The sequence below is a fragment of the Lotus japonicus genome, chromosome 1 (assembly GCF_012489685.1).
Source record: "Lotus japonicus ecotype B-129 chromosome 1, LjGifu_v1.2".
In the NCBI taxonomy this organism is placed as follows: Eukaryota; Viridiplantae; Streptophyta; class Magnoliopsida; order Fabales; family Fabaceae; genus Lotus; species Lotus japonicus.
Genome location: NC_080041.1, coordinates 113,956,247 through 113,973,512, shown reverse-complemented (window position 1 = coordinate 113,973,512; position 17,266 = coordinate 113,956,247). Strand labels below are relative to the sequence as shown.

Sequence of the window (17,266 nt, the reverse complement as noted above, 5' to 3'; positions counted from 1 at the left end):
TAATACATAATATCTCATGATTTTTCATCTTTGTATCCATTTCTTAGTAAAATGGGGCTAAGCCCTGAAACAACAAAGGTAAACATGAGCAAAAGCAAAAGAGAAGGACGCAGCAGCCTCAGGACAATCCTCAACCATCAAACAATGACACTCAACTTTGTAATCATGAAATCTTTATTTTTTCATTATTACTGATTTTATTAATAACAATTGGAGAATAAACTCAACTTCTATGGTTGAGTCTTTTTTTTTTTTGACAATCACTTCTATGGTTGAGTCTTCCTCTTCAAAAGTTTTACATGTTTTATAAATCTTACGAGTAGAGGAAAATGCTATTGTCTAGCCATAAGCCATGCGTAGTACATTGCCTATGCTGTGTTTGGATATGTAGCATATCTAATTATCTATCATAAGAGACTATACTATTTTTTGCGGATGCTTCTGGTATATGGTAGCATGTCCCTTCTTCCTTTTAACTTTTTATTAGCTAAAGGAATTTGAGATAGACTCTTATTAATTATGATGAGTGAGGATGGCTAACTTTGAAATCTTGTTTCTCTAATTACCGGAAGCAAAATGCAACTTGAAAACCAATTCAACATGTGTGTGTCAAGAGTCAACCATGCAAATATGCAAAGACAATAAATATCCATACAAATTAAGAAAATCACACAAAAAAAATGAAAAAACAGCTATGAAAAAGTATTCAAATCAAAAGAATTTAAGAAAATTTCATTCTCCTAAATCCAACCACTATCTATCACTTTCCTCTCAAAAAGCAAACTAATTCACTTTAGTGCCAGGAAGTTTTCAATTTGGTTGCCAAATTGGGACAGTGCCCTAGTGGAGGACCCATCTTCTTTCAATGCATCAGCAGCAGCCTCTTTGAGCACTTCAATTCTATGGTGAATTCCATTTCCTTCTTCACCCTGCATTAGACCTTTCACCACCACAGCAATTTCCTCTCTTTTCACTATGCCATTTTCATCAAACTTTGGCCTCAATGCCACTTTAACCCCATCAGTTAGCAAAACAGCATTCATTCTCTGCTCTGCAAACAATGGCCAAGTAATCATTGGCACCCCCAACACAATGCTCTCAAGTACTGAATTCCAACCACAGTGTGTTAAAAACCCACCAATTGAACTGTGACTCAGAATTTGAGTCTGAGGTGCCCAAGAAGGAATAACTAACCCTTGTCCTTTGGTTCTTTCTATGAACCCAGATGGTAAGAACTTCAAAGGGTCTTCATTTCCAACACCAAGATAAGCTGCATTAGCTGAATCACTAGGCGCTCTCACAACCCACAAGAATTTCTGACCACTCAACTCTAACCCAAAAGCTAGCTCGTTCATCTGTTCTTGGGAGAGTGTGCCTCCACTTCCAAATGACACATACAAAACAGATTTTGGAATCTGATTCTCCAACCACCTCACACAGTACTCTGATTCTGACCCTTTTGGTTCACTACTTGGCCCAGTTTGGATAACTGGTCCAACCAGAAAAACAGGGGAATCTCTGTTTCCTCTGTTTTTTCCTCTGTTTCCTCTGTTTTCTCCTCTGTTTCCTCTGTTTTGTTCTTGCAGGGCTTTCACTGTACCTTCCTCCAATTCTAAGAAGCTATTAACCAAGAAACCATCAGCTAAAGAGAACCTTTTGCATCGTTTAAGGATCAAATCATAGGCAAGGCTTGACCGATCTTGAAAGTGCTCAGGGAGATCTTGACCTTGAATAGGGATGCAACCAGGGATCTGAATAGGCTCAGTGAGATCTCTGTACTCACATGAAACTTCCTCATGCAGCTTTGGCAAATGCAAGAACAGTGACAGGGTCATTGCAGAAGGAGGGAAGTAAATGTAAGACAAGAGGTTGAACTCTTTTCCTATTTCTAATGCTTCATTTGCAAAAGGGTCAGCAATTAAAGCAGTTAAATGTGGTGTGGTGGAATGCAATGAACGCATAGTGTCTCTGAATGATGGCATGGATTGAGACACTGCAAGTTGGATCTGCACTGCAGGGGAAACATCTTGCGGGAGGTCTTGCTTGTTCACTGGAGGGAGAAATTTGAAGTCTATGGTGGAAGGGAGAGATTGGAGGAGTTTGAGGGTGGCGGCGACGGGGGCGTCGATGGTGGGGAAGATGCAGGTGACATGGTAGTGGTGGTGGAGATGGAGGAGTTTCTTGCAGAACTCGATGATGGAGGCTTGGTGGCTGAATGCAGGGATTGAAACTGCTGCTATGTGAATTGTTTTGGCCATGGAGTCTCTGACTCTGTTGCTCAATTCAAGCTTATGAATTTGTGGAATATATATATATATATATTTTGTAATTTATGTCAGCTAGCCAACCATGACTTGAGATTTCAGCAAAAGATGGTTGACTGGTACATATTATAGTCCGATGAAAGCTTAAAAGCATATTTGCAAATGGCAAAATAAAAGAGGGCATGTAAATCAAGTCAAGTCTTGCACCTCTTCATTCCTTTGGAACTCCAATAAAGCGAGTAGTTAGGGACGTATCTAAGGAGGGGCTGATAAGGACCACGGTCTTCAAAAAATTTGAAAAGTTTATCGATTATATGTATTTTTAACAAAGTTTTGTTTTCGTGATTTGATGAGTTTTGAATTTATTTTTATGTTACATGTGATGATAGAAATATTAGGAATCATGATACTCTCTATGAGTCCTTACAACGACATTCTCAAAATATACTTAATATTTTAAATTTTGTGTCAAAAACTAAATATCTTCTTCAAGAATCGAGAGACAATAGTTGGAAGCAAGTAAACAACTATTTGGAGAGTGTTATAACGTTATGCGATGCTTATCAAGTTGAAGTTTTTGACATAAAGACCTCTTAGTTTGTGGGTAATGGTCATCATAAGAAATAAGATGGAGATATGAAACATCATTATAGAATAAATGTATCTCATTATGCAATTGATTTGCAACTATCTGAATTAAATAGAAGATTTAATGACCCTTAGATTATTTTTCTGAGATGGAAAAAAAAGAATTTCTCGTTCTAGCTAAAACTTATCATTCAAATGTTTCTAGAGATCTATATTTAAGATAAATGTCCAGTTTATCCAAAGTTTTACAAACTATAGTTGAAACTAGGAATTACTTGTTAAGATTTGACACTTCCGCTTTCAACAACATCTATAGAGGGATATTTTTCTACAATGAAAATTGTTAAGGCTCGGCTTCGCACTAAGATTAAAGATGACCTTCTCGGATATTTATTGGTAATATATTGAGAGAAATTGCTGAAAAAATCATAGTTGATACAATAATTAATAAATTTTGTATTATGAAATAACAAAAAGTTGTATTTAAATGAATTTTTTATTATTTGAAGTTTATATAATATTCATTGATAATTTTTTAAATTTTTAATTTCGAAACCCGCGCAAAAAATTCCTAGATACGCCCCTGCCGGTAGTCATGTTAGTAGGTGACATTTCAGTGTCTAGTTACGGTCCATTGATGGGTCAGTCTATTAGAAGTCGTACCTTGAATGAGTTGATAGAATTGTATATTTGTCGAGGGGTTTCAAGGTCCTTGACTTTACCACCTTCTCCGGCGAAGATGACAAGTCTATGATGGAGCATATGGGCCGATTCACGAGTCAATGAAGGGAGGCTAACCATAATGAATTTATCAGCTACATTTGTTCCCCTTGCTTCTAACAAGGGCAACATATAACTGGTATTCTTCTTTGCCCCCTAACTCTGTGCAAAATTGGGCAGACATGGAACGAAGCTTCCATGATAGGTTCTATAAGCCATGCCTGCTGAGCTCATCTTCAACCTCATTTCTCCTTCGTTCTTTTAGCTACAACAATGCAATGTTCCTCCCTCCACGACGATGTTCACAGGGCTAAGATCGCACCTTTCTCAGCAACGTCGTTGTTTCTCCCCCAACGACGGTACGACGTTCCAGCGACGAGGCTACCATTATCATTATGTGAGGTCCTCTAAGGTGACAAAAAAGTTGTAGAACTATTTTGTGCATGCTGGTATTATAATCAAGTTTATAGAGTCATGTAGAAGAAGAGTTCAAGTTTGAAACAAGCTTCTTAGCAATGGATGTGGAAGAGTTCAAATAGTACACTCAATTTACCTTTCCTTAATATGAAGCAGAAGAGTTCAAATTTGACACTCAAGATAGCTTTGCTTAACGATGAGTCGATGAAGCAAAGACTTTTGGGTTTTAGAAGGATCAATGCTTTATGCTTCCTTAGTGATTTTAGCGTATTGGTTTTATGCCATAAAAATCACAGTAGAGTTTTATGTGAGAAACTGGATGCACTATAATTTTGGGTACATAAGCAATACTTATTTTTCATAAATTAAAATCCTTGTATAATCTTAGCAAAATTTTGTGTGTGCTTTCGCTATATTATTATTTGTCCACAGTCAAAAGAAAGGTTGTGCTATGACCACTTCACGCTCATAATGAAAACAAATTATAAAAAGTCCACACAAAAGATAACAAAATAGAATGGGTTTTTTATAAATTATACTAAACATAACACACTGTTGTTTGTCTCTATATCTCTTTTTCTCTTACCACTTTTTTATATTTGTCTCTTCTCTTTCTATATCACCCTCCTATATCACCTCACCTGGTCTACTTAATGGTTTACACAAATCATTTTTTTAAAAGGAAATTTATTGATTAAGAGCACAAGAGTAGCCAACTCACTACAACATATTAAAACAAAATGGATCAATCAAACAGTAGTGCAGCACTACACCGCAACTTAGGAATATTAAACATTAATCAAAAGAACTTTAGGATTTACTTTCCTAAATCCCACCCATATTTTCCCATTGGCTAGCAACCTTAATCAGGGTCTGTGTTGAAGAACCGCCATCTTTGATTGCATCAGCAGCAGAATCCTTCAAATCCCTCATTCTTTTGCGCATTGCATCACCTTCTTCACCTTCCATTAGACTTTTCACCACCTTTGCAATCTCCTCCTTTTCTACTATGCCATCCTCATTAAATTTTACCCTCAATGCCACTCTAAGACCATCAGCTAACATCACTGCATTCATCCTCTGCTCTGCAAAGAGTGGCCATGCTATTATAGGCACTCCCTCTTGCATGCTCTCCAAAACAGAATTCCAACCACAGTGGGATAGGAACCCACCAACTGAACTATGAGCAAGTACTTGAACCTGAGGTGCCCATGAAGGAACAACCAAGCCTTGCTGTTTGGTTCTCTCCAAAAATCCACTTGGTAAGAATTGCAAAGGGTCCTTATTTCCAGCCTCAAGATAAGCAGCACCAACTGAATCACTTGGAGCTCTCAAAACCCACAAGAATCTCACACCACTCAATTCCAAACCCAAAGCAAGCTCATCAATTTGGTGTTGAGTGAGTGTTCCTCCACTTCCAAAAGAAACATACACCACAGAACTAGGAGGTTGGTTTTCCAACCATTTCAAACACTCATTATCATTAGCCTCAATTATTGACCCAATTTGTGTGATGGGTCCAACAGGGTAAACTCTGATTTTCCCATTCCATTCCTCTTGTAATGCTCTTATAGGACCAGATTCCATCTCTAAGAAAGTGTTGATCAATATTCCATCAGCAGCTAAAGAAACCCTTTTGCAACGTTCAAGAAATTGCTTGTAACCTTCACTAGACCGATCTTGGGTTGGTGCTGGAAGATCACTCCCCATGAGTGGAACACAACCTGGTAACTTTATAGGCTCTTTAAGATCACTGTACTCAATTGAAACTTGCTCATCAAGTTTTGGCATGTGTAGCATCAGTGACAGAACTGTGGCTCCACAAGGGTGGTAAAGGTAAGACATGGAGTTGAACTCTTTCGCGAAATCCAGCGCTTGAATCGCGAATGAATCAGCAATCAGCGCGATTAATGGGGCTTTTGAGGTGAGGGATTTCAGGGCTTCATGGATTGATGGCAGTGAGAGATTTACAGTGAGTTGAATTAGTACTCCAGGGTATGCTTTTTTGGGTACGTCTTCTCTGTTGATTGGGGGGAGGAAGATGGGGTTTATGTATGAAGGGAGGGTTTCAAGGTAGGACTTTGAGGATTCTGGTGGTGACCCAAGTGAGGGAATGATGCAAGAGACATGGAAATTGGGGTGGTGAGAGATGAGTCGCTTGGTGAACTCTACTATTGGAACTAGGTGGCTGAAACCAGGGCTTGAAATAACAGCTATGTGAGTTGTTTTTGCCATGGAAAATTGGAAACAGAGCAAATAGATGTTGGCTTGCTCACAATTCCGATAGAAACAAATGTATGGTTTGGTTACTCTGTTCAAGGTTTAATTATGGAAAGGGTTTTTTATATGTGTGGAGATGGCGAGTGGCAAAAGCCTTCTTCCCTTTGTTCTTTTGTTTAGTGTTTGTAATTTAGAGTGCATACTTTTCGTGGTTCAACACTTTGTCTTTCTAAATTTGTGTGAATGAACAAAGTCCAAGTGTGCTGACCGTTGATCGTGAGGTGAATAATTAATCTCTCAACAAAGGGGTGTGAGTTTTTTTTTTGTTTTCTGATAGAAAAGTATTAGTTGTTAGTAATGTTAGCAAAGAAGTGTGAAGACAATCAGCCATTCGATGGATGCATAGTGCCGATGGTCTCTACTCCCCCAGTTCCGCGTATCATAGCATGGGAACACCACAGGTTGGAAATTTTGGGTTATGGAGGAAAATTTGGAAGCTTAAAATACCAGAGAAGCTTCGTTTCTTCTTATGGCTGCTTGCCCATGGTGCTTTGCCCACGAATGCTAAGCGTTTCCAGTCTCACCTAGCAGCGACCGCCGCTTGTCCCAGATGTACTGCAGAGACAGAGGACATCAACCACTTGTTTCGGTTTTGCCCAGATTCGCGAGACCTGTGGAGTAACTTCCGAACGGTTCTGCCAGCTCCCGCTGCTCACGTCGAGGTCGACACTTGGCTTGCTGGTTTACTGGTACACCGTCACGCCACTTTGGCTGTTGCTATTTTATGGTGGTGTTGGAGGTGGCGTAATCATAAAGTTTTCAATGACAATGAGCTTCCTTTGAACATCATTCTGCGGTGCATCCTCCGGGACGAAGCCGTTTGGAGGAGTTCTCTTCAATCCCTGGTGCAAGAAGATCATATGGCGAATTTGGCTACCTTCTCTTCTTCCCCGACTGTGTCCATTGCCGTTGACGGTAGCTGGAATCCCTCGGTGAACAGGATGGGGTGTGCCGCTATTGTGAGGGACTCTTGTGGCAATTGGTTGTCTGCTATCTCTGTCAGTTATGCTTCTGGCTCGGCCTTTCTTGCAGAGATTCTTGCTATGGAGCTGGGGCTCCGTCATGCTCTGGAGATAGGCTACACCGAGGCCTCGTGCTCGTCTGACTGCTCGAAGGTTATCCATGCTCTACATGAAGGGACCAACATCACAAGCTACTGGAATAGGGAGGAGATATGTCGCGTTCGTGCTGCTATGGCAAGTATGCAGCATGTTACTTTGTTCCAGGTTGATCGAGCCAAGAATAACACGGCTGACAAACTAGCCCGGGAGGCTTGCTGTCAAGGCTCACCGGTTCAAGTTTGGAAGCAGCCACCTTCCTTCGTTTATGATTCTTTGTTTTTAGATTCTCTTAGTTAGTTTTGTCGTTTTGTTTCTTTTCCTCCTGTAACCAAAAAAAAAAAAAGTGTGAATATACTTTTTAGCAAGGAAAAATGGTGAAAAAAATACTTTCAAAGGAGAAATGGGGATGACGTAAGTGCAAATGCATCTTTCTTTTTGTCTTATTTTAGAAAAGTTTTTATTCTCAAAGAGTTATTATTTTCACACACGTAAGGTATACCTAATTCATCTTTTAGTTTAATGAAACATTAAACATAATAGAGATAATAGAGATATACATGTAATTAATCTTATGCACATTATTTAATAAACATGTTTTGTGCTGTATTTAATAAACATATTACCAGTGTTTTAAAACTCGGCTCGGTGATCGACTCGGTCGAGGTAGTGAGTCAATGAGTCACTGGTCGGACCAGTGGGTCACTGGGCGGATTGCTTGACTCGGTATATATATAAATTTAGTGAAATATATTTCATTATGTCTTTGTTGTTCAATGGTTTGATTTTTAATAATACTTTTGAAGGACCATAGGTCGAATCCCATATGTCACTCACAATAAAATTACCACTAGTCACCTTTTTTTTCTCTGCGCATATATTAGTTATGTTATCTTTTTTTTGAGTTGCCAAAATTTGTCTAATTAAGTATAAAAAAGATTATTGGGCTAGGCCCATTAGTTCCACCTTACAAGTTACAACCTAAAACCCTAATTCTAATACTTATATTCTCCAACAAAGAAGCTGCCGTCTTTGCCTTATCGGAGTTTTTACATTTGCTGCTTCTAATGGTCAATGGTGTTTTACGGTTCTGTTGTGTTTTCTAATAGTGCTTTGGTGCATTCTTCTTTCCAACTTCCTTCTCCCTATCCTTCTCTTTCTTCTTTTGGGCTCCTTTTCTTCTACCTTCTCCTCCCTATATTGCAGCAAGAGAGACGCGAGCAACGGTGCACGTTGGAGAAGACGAATTTGCAGCAAGCGGAGAAGACGAAAACGATGTTGTCTAACGCTGGAGAATAAACATTGTGACTCAACGGTCCAACCGAAAATCGGTCGAGTCACCGGTTCAATCATTAAACCGGCCGAGCCGTGCGGTTCTCACCGAGTCCCTTGCATTTTCGATCCGCTGAGAGGCTCGGACCGGCCAGGTGCACATAATATTGTTGTTCTGTTTCATTCTATTGTGTCGTGTTCCATTATGTTACACAATGGCCAATGCTACCTAAACCAATTTAACATGGGATACTTAAAATGAGTTGACTTTGAGGCTCAGGTGTAAGATAAATCAGCATTAATATTTCCCCAATGTTATTTTTAAAAAATAATAAAATTTATGAAAATATACTTAAATCATTTACGAACATATCCTTTCATTTATTAAAAATTAGAGTTAGCATCAGTATTTCTTTAAGTGAACAGACCATAGGTCTTCTTTCCCTATGTAACACAATTCATAAACTTTGTTCTTCATCTCGAAGAATCGCCATTTTCCAAAGGAGAGGAGGACCTTGGAGCAGTGGTGATTTCTGATTACGTGATTGAAATAGTTATTTTTGTTCATGACTGAAACAAGGTTTACCTACATAGTTTTTCGTAATAGAAATTGTTACTTCTTTGCCTAAAGTTTCATTTAAATTAAATAAAAGGCTTACATATTAGTTCAAGTTACACGAACTAGTTGAATCAAGTTGGGCAATGAAGCAGCAATGAAACAACAAAGATAAAGCAACAACGATAAAGCAACGACGAGCCACCAAGCATTGATGAAATAATGGTGATGAAGTACCTACTCTTAGCGTGTCATTAAAACAACGCCCTAAACAATTAAAATTATGAACCCCTAATCCTAAGGTAGCGTTTGGACACAGAACATAACAGTACATGATGGAACATGACAATAATGTACTGTACACTGTGTTTGGTAAATACATCACGAACAGATCAGAACCATAAAGATAATGGGCTTTCTTAACTTACGGGAATTAGATTTTCAGAAGGAGCATGTTATCATGTTACACCTTTTTCATATGGTCATAAAAACCAGTGCAATTAAATTACACATAATTGCAGCTATTGGGTATAAATGTCAATTGGCTTTTAATTTTTTAATCTAAAAAAACCTGATACCTCTCTCCTCGGCTCCTACTTGCTTTTTCCCTTTTTCGGTTTCTTTCTCCCATTGCTTTCAAGGTTGTTCCAGGTTATCTTCTAAACTCAACCACTGCCCACAAAGTTAACGAGGAGGCACCACGCCACCGCTCCTCCGTGACTCCCGTGTTTTCTACTCCGTCGACGAAATCATCATCGCGTGGGGCTTCCTAAACTCGTGCATGGTTAGGACCAGCTGCCCCTGCGGCTACGGCGTGGGCAGTAAGAAGGAGAGCGTACCCTCAAAAATTTGCCTTGAAGGCATTGCTTCCACCGTGACAGAGATGACGAGTGTTTCTTGTGACAACACGAGGGAGCTCGTTTGAGAGATTGTGAAGAAGAATTCAATTTTGGTTAAAGTGTTTGATCGAAAGGGGTTGTTGGTGTGTGGAATTCAGATCTATTATTTATTTTCAATTGAGTGTGAAAACTCAACACAACCTGCTCAATTCAGTGAAAACTCAATCATAATCTCTTGGGGCAAAATTGAGTCAAAGCAATTCATCACTCAGCTTCTTGTTCCCTTGTCTTTGTGGTTGTTTTTTTTTTAATGTAAAATAATTCCAATTTGCGTTTCTCTCTAAGATCTATAATAAATGGATAAAAATGGAAGGTATAGTGAATTGTTAGACCATTAGGATCAAAAGTTAACGAATGAAGACCAATTTTATAACAGAATGTAAATGGCAGCATTCAAATTGGCATCACTTCCTGGCTTTGCCGAACCTCTGGTTGTGATAATTGTAGTTTATCTAGCAATTTAAGTCTGAAATTTGTGCCAACTCTACATTGGGTGAGAGTGCAAAAGAAAAAATAATGAAAACCGGTTGTATACATCTTTCTATAGATTATTGGACACAAAATATTATATGAGAGTGCATAGCTTCATGTTTGCCCAACAAGAAAGAACTGACATAGTATTTCAGAAAGAATACATTAATACACCTTAATTGGCATTACACAACACATTAAGAAACAATACACCTCAAGAGGCATTGACAAAACTCACTACAAATGCCCTCTGGCTTTCCTTCTCCAAAATATTTAATATTTTCACCACCTGATACTAGTATAAATTACAGACCTTAACCCACTAATTAAGTACACATCTTAAAATACAAGTTGACTACATGGAAATCCTTTTCACTTCAACCTCTTCATTACCAACATCACATTCTGTTTTAAGATGACTTTCCCCAACCCTTTTCTCATCCTGCTAAAGCAAAAGAGAGGACAAATAAACATCACTTAGTCAGTAAAAGATTTCAATATATAAAACACAAAAGGAAAATGTATTTTGTAAAACTTACTTATTAGGAGATTGAGAACTAAATGTTTCAACATTTCTTTTTTTATTTGGACAATTTCATGCATCATGATCGGTTCCACCGCAATTTGGAACATGACAATGACGAGGCTTTTTTGCTACCTCAACTCCTCCTTTTGGCCTTGATCCTTTAGGCCGACCTTTTGGTTTTGAAATAATAGGATTTCCAACATCACAATCATTGCTATTTGGAACATTAGGCTCCATATCAACTGCATGTTCTTGCTCTTCAGGCATATCTTTAATAATTCGGATGACTCTCTCTAGTTCTCTAATTGCAACTTCTTCTCGGTCTTTTGTCTTCAAAGATTCAACTTGTAGCCATTGAACTAGAGATCGAAACTCAAAAGATGAGCCATCATTGCAATTAATTATGTGACTAGATGTTGGGACCAATGAACTTTCTTGTCTCCATCTAAAAGGAAGATACTTTGTAGGGAGGTGAAAGTAATTTTTCATTACTAGCACTCGGATAGCATGTCTACATAATATTCCTGAAAACTCAAATTCTTTGCAAGAGCAATTGATCGATTTGTCTTCTTCTATCCATTTTACAATACGACCTCCATCAACTTTAGTATGAAATCGCACGATATAAGAGTTTTCTCCTTCTTCAGTTGATGCATATTTTGTAGATAACTCAATCTCATGTTGGAGCAACTTAAAGGCATACGGTGTAAGCATGGATGCAGCCTATTCCTCAATAGGAAAACATGTTCTAATATGGGGATTATGGTACTTTTGACGCATCCTTGCTTCTTCTCCAGCTTGATTTCTAATGTTCACAGCAATACCGACCTACACAAGATATATTTATTAATACCATGTTATAAGCTAATTGATTCCAAAAATAATATAATCGAAACAAGTAACTCAATTAAGTTCATACTTGATTCACAAAATCTGTCAAACTTGTTCTGACATGTAAGAATCTTTTTATGTATGAATTAATAGATTCTGAACGTCCAGTTGTTGTCATCCCAGCAAAAAAGAAGTCCTTCAAATAAGCTAAGGCCCAAAATTGACGATTAGAATAGAGCAAGTCAATGTGTTTATCCATGCCTAGACCAAATTGTGCAATCATCAAGGTCCATTTATGCTCAAAATCATCTTCACATTCTAAATGATATACTTTATGAAACTCATATTTAAAGTCATTGTATCTTGAACCCAATGAAAAAGAAAACCAACTTGATAACTTTGCCACAATATGCCATATACAGAATGCATGTTTTGTGTTTGGCAACTCCATTGCAATTGCCTCTTTAAGTGCCACATCTTGATCCGTAAGAATTGTCTTTGGATGCTTGCCGTTGACAAAATATAGGAAAGACTGGACAAGTGAAAATGTTAAATTAGCTAACTAAAATATGAAAATTAGAAATTCAATATTAATAACAACTTCACATAAATAGTGCTAACCTTTAAAGCCCATGAGAATGAAGGAATCTTTTCATCTCGCAATAGAACACATCCAAAGAAAATTGAATTTCCATGATTATCAACTCCGACCCATATTCCAAGAGGCATATCATAACGATTTATTCTATATGTGGTATAAAAAACAACCACATCTCCAAATGCTTCATATGCTCTAATTGAATCACCAAAAGCCCATATAATATGCTCCAATTTGTTATTTTCATCCAATGTGAAATCATATTTGAATGAGTCATCCCTATCTTTCAAACTTTTGCATAATTTAAGGACATTTGAAGCATCACTTTCTTTACCAATACCACTTTGAGATTGAATAAAATTTCTAATATCTCTCTCCAAAAATGGTAGAGTGCATGTATCTATTCCTTTTTCTAGCTCAAGCACTCTTATTATGAGACTTATAGAGCAACCAACTTTTGACAACAACATTATACGGTCTTGATCAACAATTGGGATGCTACGATAAGCAGGAAGAAACTAAACCTCTTTGTCATCTAATAATTGATGGTTGTGGTGATTGTGAAAATATTTAACCACCCATTTCTCCTCAAAGCCAATTGTCCTTGTAGTGACCAGCATTTTTGCACCACAGTTGCATCTTGAAGTTTTTCGTTTTCTTTGACTTTCAACTTCACTAACTTTGCTCTGTTTAGTAATACCAGCACGATGACAAACAAATTCCCTTTTATAAATACCCAGTGGATTGTTCTCTGATTGATTCTTTGTAGATTTGTAAATGTGATCACGTCTAATAGAAAAACCACTTTTACGTGCAAATAAGCAGTAAAAGTCATAAGCATCACCTTCACTATTGAATATTTGCCTTTCATAAGGAATCCAATCAGCACTGTTATTAGCTAAAGAAAGAGGTTCAAGTTGTGGCTCTTGACAGGTTGAAGAGTTTGTATTTCCATTATCCTCACACATAGAAGCATGATCTTTAAAAAGCTCTAAGGGCCAATCAGTGACATCGTTTTCTTCTTCAGATGTCATATAGATCTTAGTTCAGCTATGAATTTTACATGTTTAGTAAAAAAAATCATTGTTAGCAAGCATAATTGAAGAGTTTACAAAGCACATTTTTACATACATTGCATAGCAAAACATGGAATATGTTAAGCATAAAAAGCATTATCTGAAATAAAATCTTAATCTTTTTTTTGGCCTAGAATCTAAGGCTTTAAATTTTTTTGCACCTCTCCCTATATAATGGTAAAATAGGAGAAAAGTAAAACTTACAAGTAACCCAAAAAGAATTAATTTCATACATCTGTCCATAACAATGAAGATAGAATGACAACATATGCCAGAAAAAAGAAAACGGCAATCTGTATATAAAACTTAGGATTTGCCCTCATGTTTAATAGAAAAAAAAAACATGGTGCTTGCTGTGGTACCTTAAGCCAGATTAAGGCGTGGTACCCAGAATGATATAAATTAATAAAAAATAATACAATTTGAACTTAAAATAAAATGATGGATGAAGATTTGCAAGGTTCAACATAGGTGAGGCATGGAGAAAGAAGATCCTGACAAGAAAGGATCTTAGATGATCTCTCAAAGTTGAAAGTTAAACATAAAACCCTAGTTTTTCAAATCGTGCATTGAACAGTATATACAAACTTAAATACAATATGTTATTAGTTCATTGAGTCATTGAACTTAAATTCTTAAAAATTGCAACAATAAATCATCCATTTTTTTTAAGAAAATAACAAAATTATAACTTAAAGTACTATACGAGGTACCACACCCGAAAAAAAATATGGGTACCACAGAATTCACCAAAAAACATTATTTCCAAGTTGAACAAAGATCTTAATCTACTGCATATTTATAAACAATGAAATGAGGTGTAACGAAAAAAGAAAAACAATAAATGAATGAGACTTAAAATCTATTTAATCACAACAAAACCCATTTACGGGAAAGTAAAACTCAAACGGTGAACAGATTGCAAAATGTAGATTTAATAGTGTAGTACCTTGAATCTTGATTTCACCTTCAAGTAACAAAAGATTGAAGGCATGCGCATCAGAGAAAAGGGAACGAGCCACAAACACACATTTGGTAGCAAGGGAACAGCTTCTTCCAGAAGGAACTGGAAAGAAAAAGCGGGAGAAAGCTGTCACATTAGAAGAGAGAGTGTGTGATTTTTCAGATTAAAAAAATAAAACTCAAATTACCTTTATGCCCAAAAGACTGAGTTGTATGAAAAGTAAGTGGGCTGGCTTTTTAGTCACTTAAAAAGGGTGTAAAGTGATATCTTGCTCCTTTGAAATTGGGAGCATACGTAAGTTAGGAAACCCCAAAGATAATTATACATATACCCTTATTATATTTATTGTTTTATTAAGCTTGTTTTCCATTGAATATTGTTTCGTATATAGTGTATATTATTTTAAATGAACTTTTTATTCAAAATTTAGATTGATTATAACATTTGAGAAGGAAAAGACGATTAGGTTTTTCTTCTCCCACACAAAACGTGCAAGCCTGCAATAACAACTTTTATGGCTTGATTGGCTTCTATCCTTTTCATGGCTATTTTCTCTTACAGTCGCCGGCAAGCCCCATCGCATGCAATCAGTCCGCCACGGCGCCACCGGACCTCCACCACGCCGCGACCAGGGATTGCCGCGACTAGGGACCATCACGCCCAGTGGCCAGATCTGCCGTCGTGGATGCTCAGGCCACCGCGCGTCCCTCTCTCTTCTCTCTTCCTTCGTCTTTCTCCCTCATCCCTCTTTTGTCGGTTTCGATGCCCTGAGACTAGGGTTTCCATGAATTTTGATTCTACCATGATTGAGCAAAATCAAAACAATGGAGTATTTAGGAAAAAAAAATGGAAGATGAATTGCTAGAGGGATCTGAGAGCACTGGTGTACAAAAATGCAATTTGTTTTTTGTCCCAATAAATAATACATTGAGCAAAATGAATGCAGAAGAAAAAAAAGAAAGAAGACGTAATAGATGGGGGCTTGATGAGAAACAGAGGAGAGGGAAGGATAAAGATTAGGAAATATGAGAATAGGTTGGGGTTATTTCGTCTTTTTAAAAAATTTAATAAGGTGTTCCGTTCTCTTCCGTTTCACCCTTTTCTATAGAACCAAAGTGTTCCGTTCCAGAAGCTTTTTATCCCGTTCTGTTCCATCTTAAAAACATGACAAACACGGAACGGAGCCAATGTTCCGTCCCATTCAAACGTGTCTACCAAACGCTACCTAAAACTTCAAATACTATATTTATTGGTTTACTCATTCACTATGAATTAAGGTATTAGATAAACATAATTGAGTAAAACGATGAAAGTTTACTTTAGAATATACTTTTGGGAATGAAGAATTTATTATTGCAGTTGCTAATATATCGCTCACTATTATAGTTCATGCATTATTGAATACATAATTTTTTAAGAGAAAATGTTAAATATTTACTAGCTGAGCCAACATATGTTGATAACCTAGTTTTATTTTATAAATTGCCAACCTATACTACGTTTAGGTTCATTTATAAATTGACCAACCTATTTTTTTAATTCAAGAAAAAGAATAATATTATTGATGATTTTTTTTTACATCAGAAAGATAAATTGCACCCGCCAGAGATTGATCTCTGGACCTCCACTACCCAACCTACATGTCTCATAGCTCTTACCACTTGAGCTATCAATGATCTTGAGTACAATATGTACCCAAAAAGTTACGTTACAAATCAATAAAATGAAAACATGACCTACATAATTTAATATGTATTTTCAAATTTCAAACTGTAATAATAAAAAAATTAAATTTGTAGTATTGTTTCAGAAATTAAAATTAACTTAAATTATGAAATGTATTTTTTGTGGTGAATAAATTAGGAAATGTACGAACATAATCAAGTTATTTTACCACACAATCTAATAATTTATCTAGAATCATTGTTTTCGTCATAGTGAAGGACATGTAAGGGTCTTTGAGAGACTCAGTGGAAGAGGTCTAAGCCCCTATTTGAGCAAGGCACTTCCCAATGAAGGCCTTCAACTCTGAATCATTTATCCTGTTCAAGGCATGAGGGCTCACTTCTGAAGACACCTTCTTGTATATATTGGCAACACTGTCAAACTCACTGTAAGGAATCTATAGTGTCACCATTTCTAGAAAAAAAAAATGTCACAATATCCAGCACACATTCCAAATGAGTATTCCACAATTTAAGGCCTCTTGATATAACTAATAACTAATGTGGCATAAATAATAAATTCTAGTGTCCCAAGACCTTAATATGCATAGTGGCTCTTCCCCACAATTGTTGTCAAACCCAAGTTTCCGATCCACCTGATATAAATACATGAAAAAAATCAAATGACATATTGTAAATGACTCGACTAAAACTATAAATTAAAGTTAAACACCTCTAAATTGATTTTATACAAAGGCATTTGAGTACTAATAAACGTTTCAAATGCAATCATCGAACCTAAAATCAATCATGAAAAGTTAAAATCTTGGTACACAACATGGAAAAGTAGAAGAAATAACAAAATTAGTTGAATTATAACAACCACTAATACAACTATTAAAACCATGCACTATTCAAACAACTAAAAAAAGAACAGGTTCCCACAATTAATAGCATACCATAGAACAATTAAAGAACAGATTCATACCTATGATACAAACAACTCTATTAGCTTTTCAACGTGACACAACATAATAATCGTAGAGCAGCTATTTTTAAAGGTTGGAGGAAGCGGTAACCCT

At 36.8% G+C, this 17,266-nt stretch overlaps 2 protein-coding genes and 1 pseudogene across 2 annotated transcripts; all 3 read right to left on the bottom strand.

Annotated features, from left to right (window-relative positions):
• Positions 1 to 607: 607 nt before the first annotated feature.
• On the bottom strand, positions 608 to 2,463 carry LOC130729469 (hydroquinone glucosyltransferase-like). Its single transcript, XM_057581247.1, has one exon. It carries the CDS (start codon positions 2,256 to 2,258, stop codon positions 789 to 791), a length of 1,470 nt encoding a protein of 489 aa, XP_057437230.1. The 5' UTR covers positions 2,259 to 2,463; the 3' UTR covers positions 608 to 788.
• A 2,224-nt stretch (positions 2,464 to 4,687) lies between these two features.
• On the bottom strand, positions 4,688 to 6,327 carry LOC130729468 (hydroquinone glucosyltransferase-like). Its single transcript, XM_057581246.1, has one exon. It carries the CDS (start codon positions 6,222 to 6,224, stop codon positions 4,815 to 4,817), a length of 1,410 nt encoding a protein of 469 aa, XP_057437229.1. The 5' UTR covers positions 6,225 to 6,327; the 3' UTR covers positions 4,688 to 4,814.
• Positions 6,328 to 10,897: 4,570 nt separating this feature from the next.
• LOC130720015 (protein FAR1-RELATED SEQUENCE 11-like) lies at positions 10,898 to 13,514 on the bottom strand (annotated as a pseudogene).
• Between the last annotated feature and the right edge of the window lie 3,752 nt (positions 13,515 to 17,266).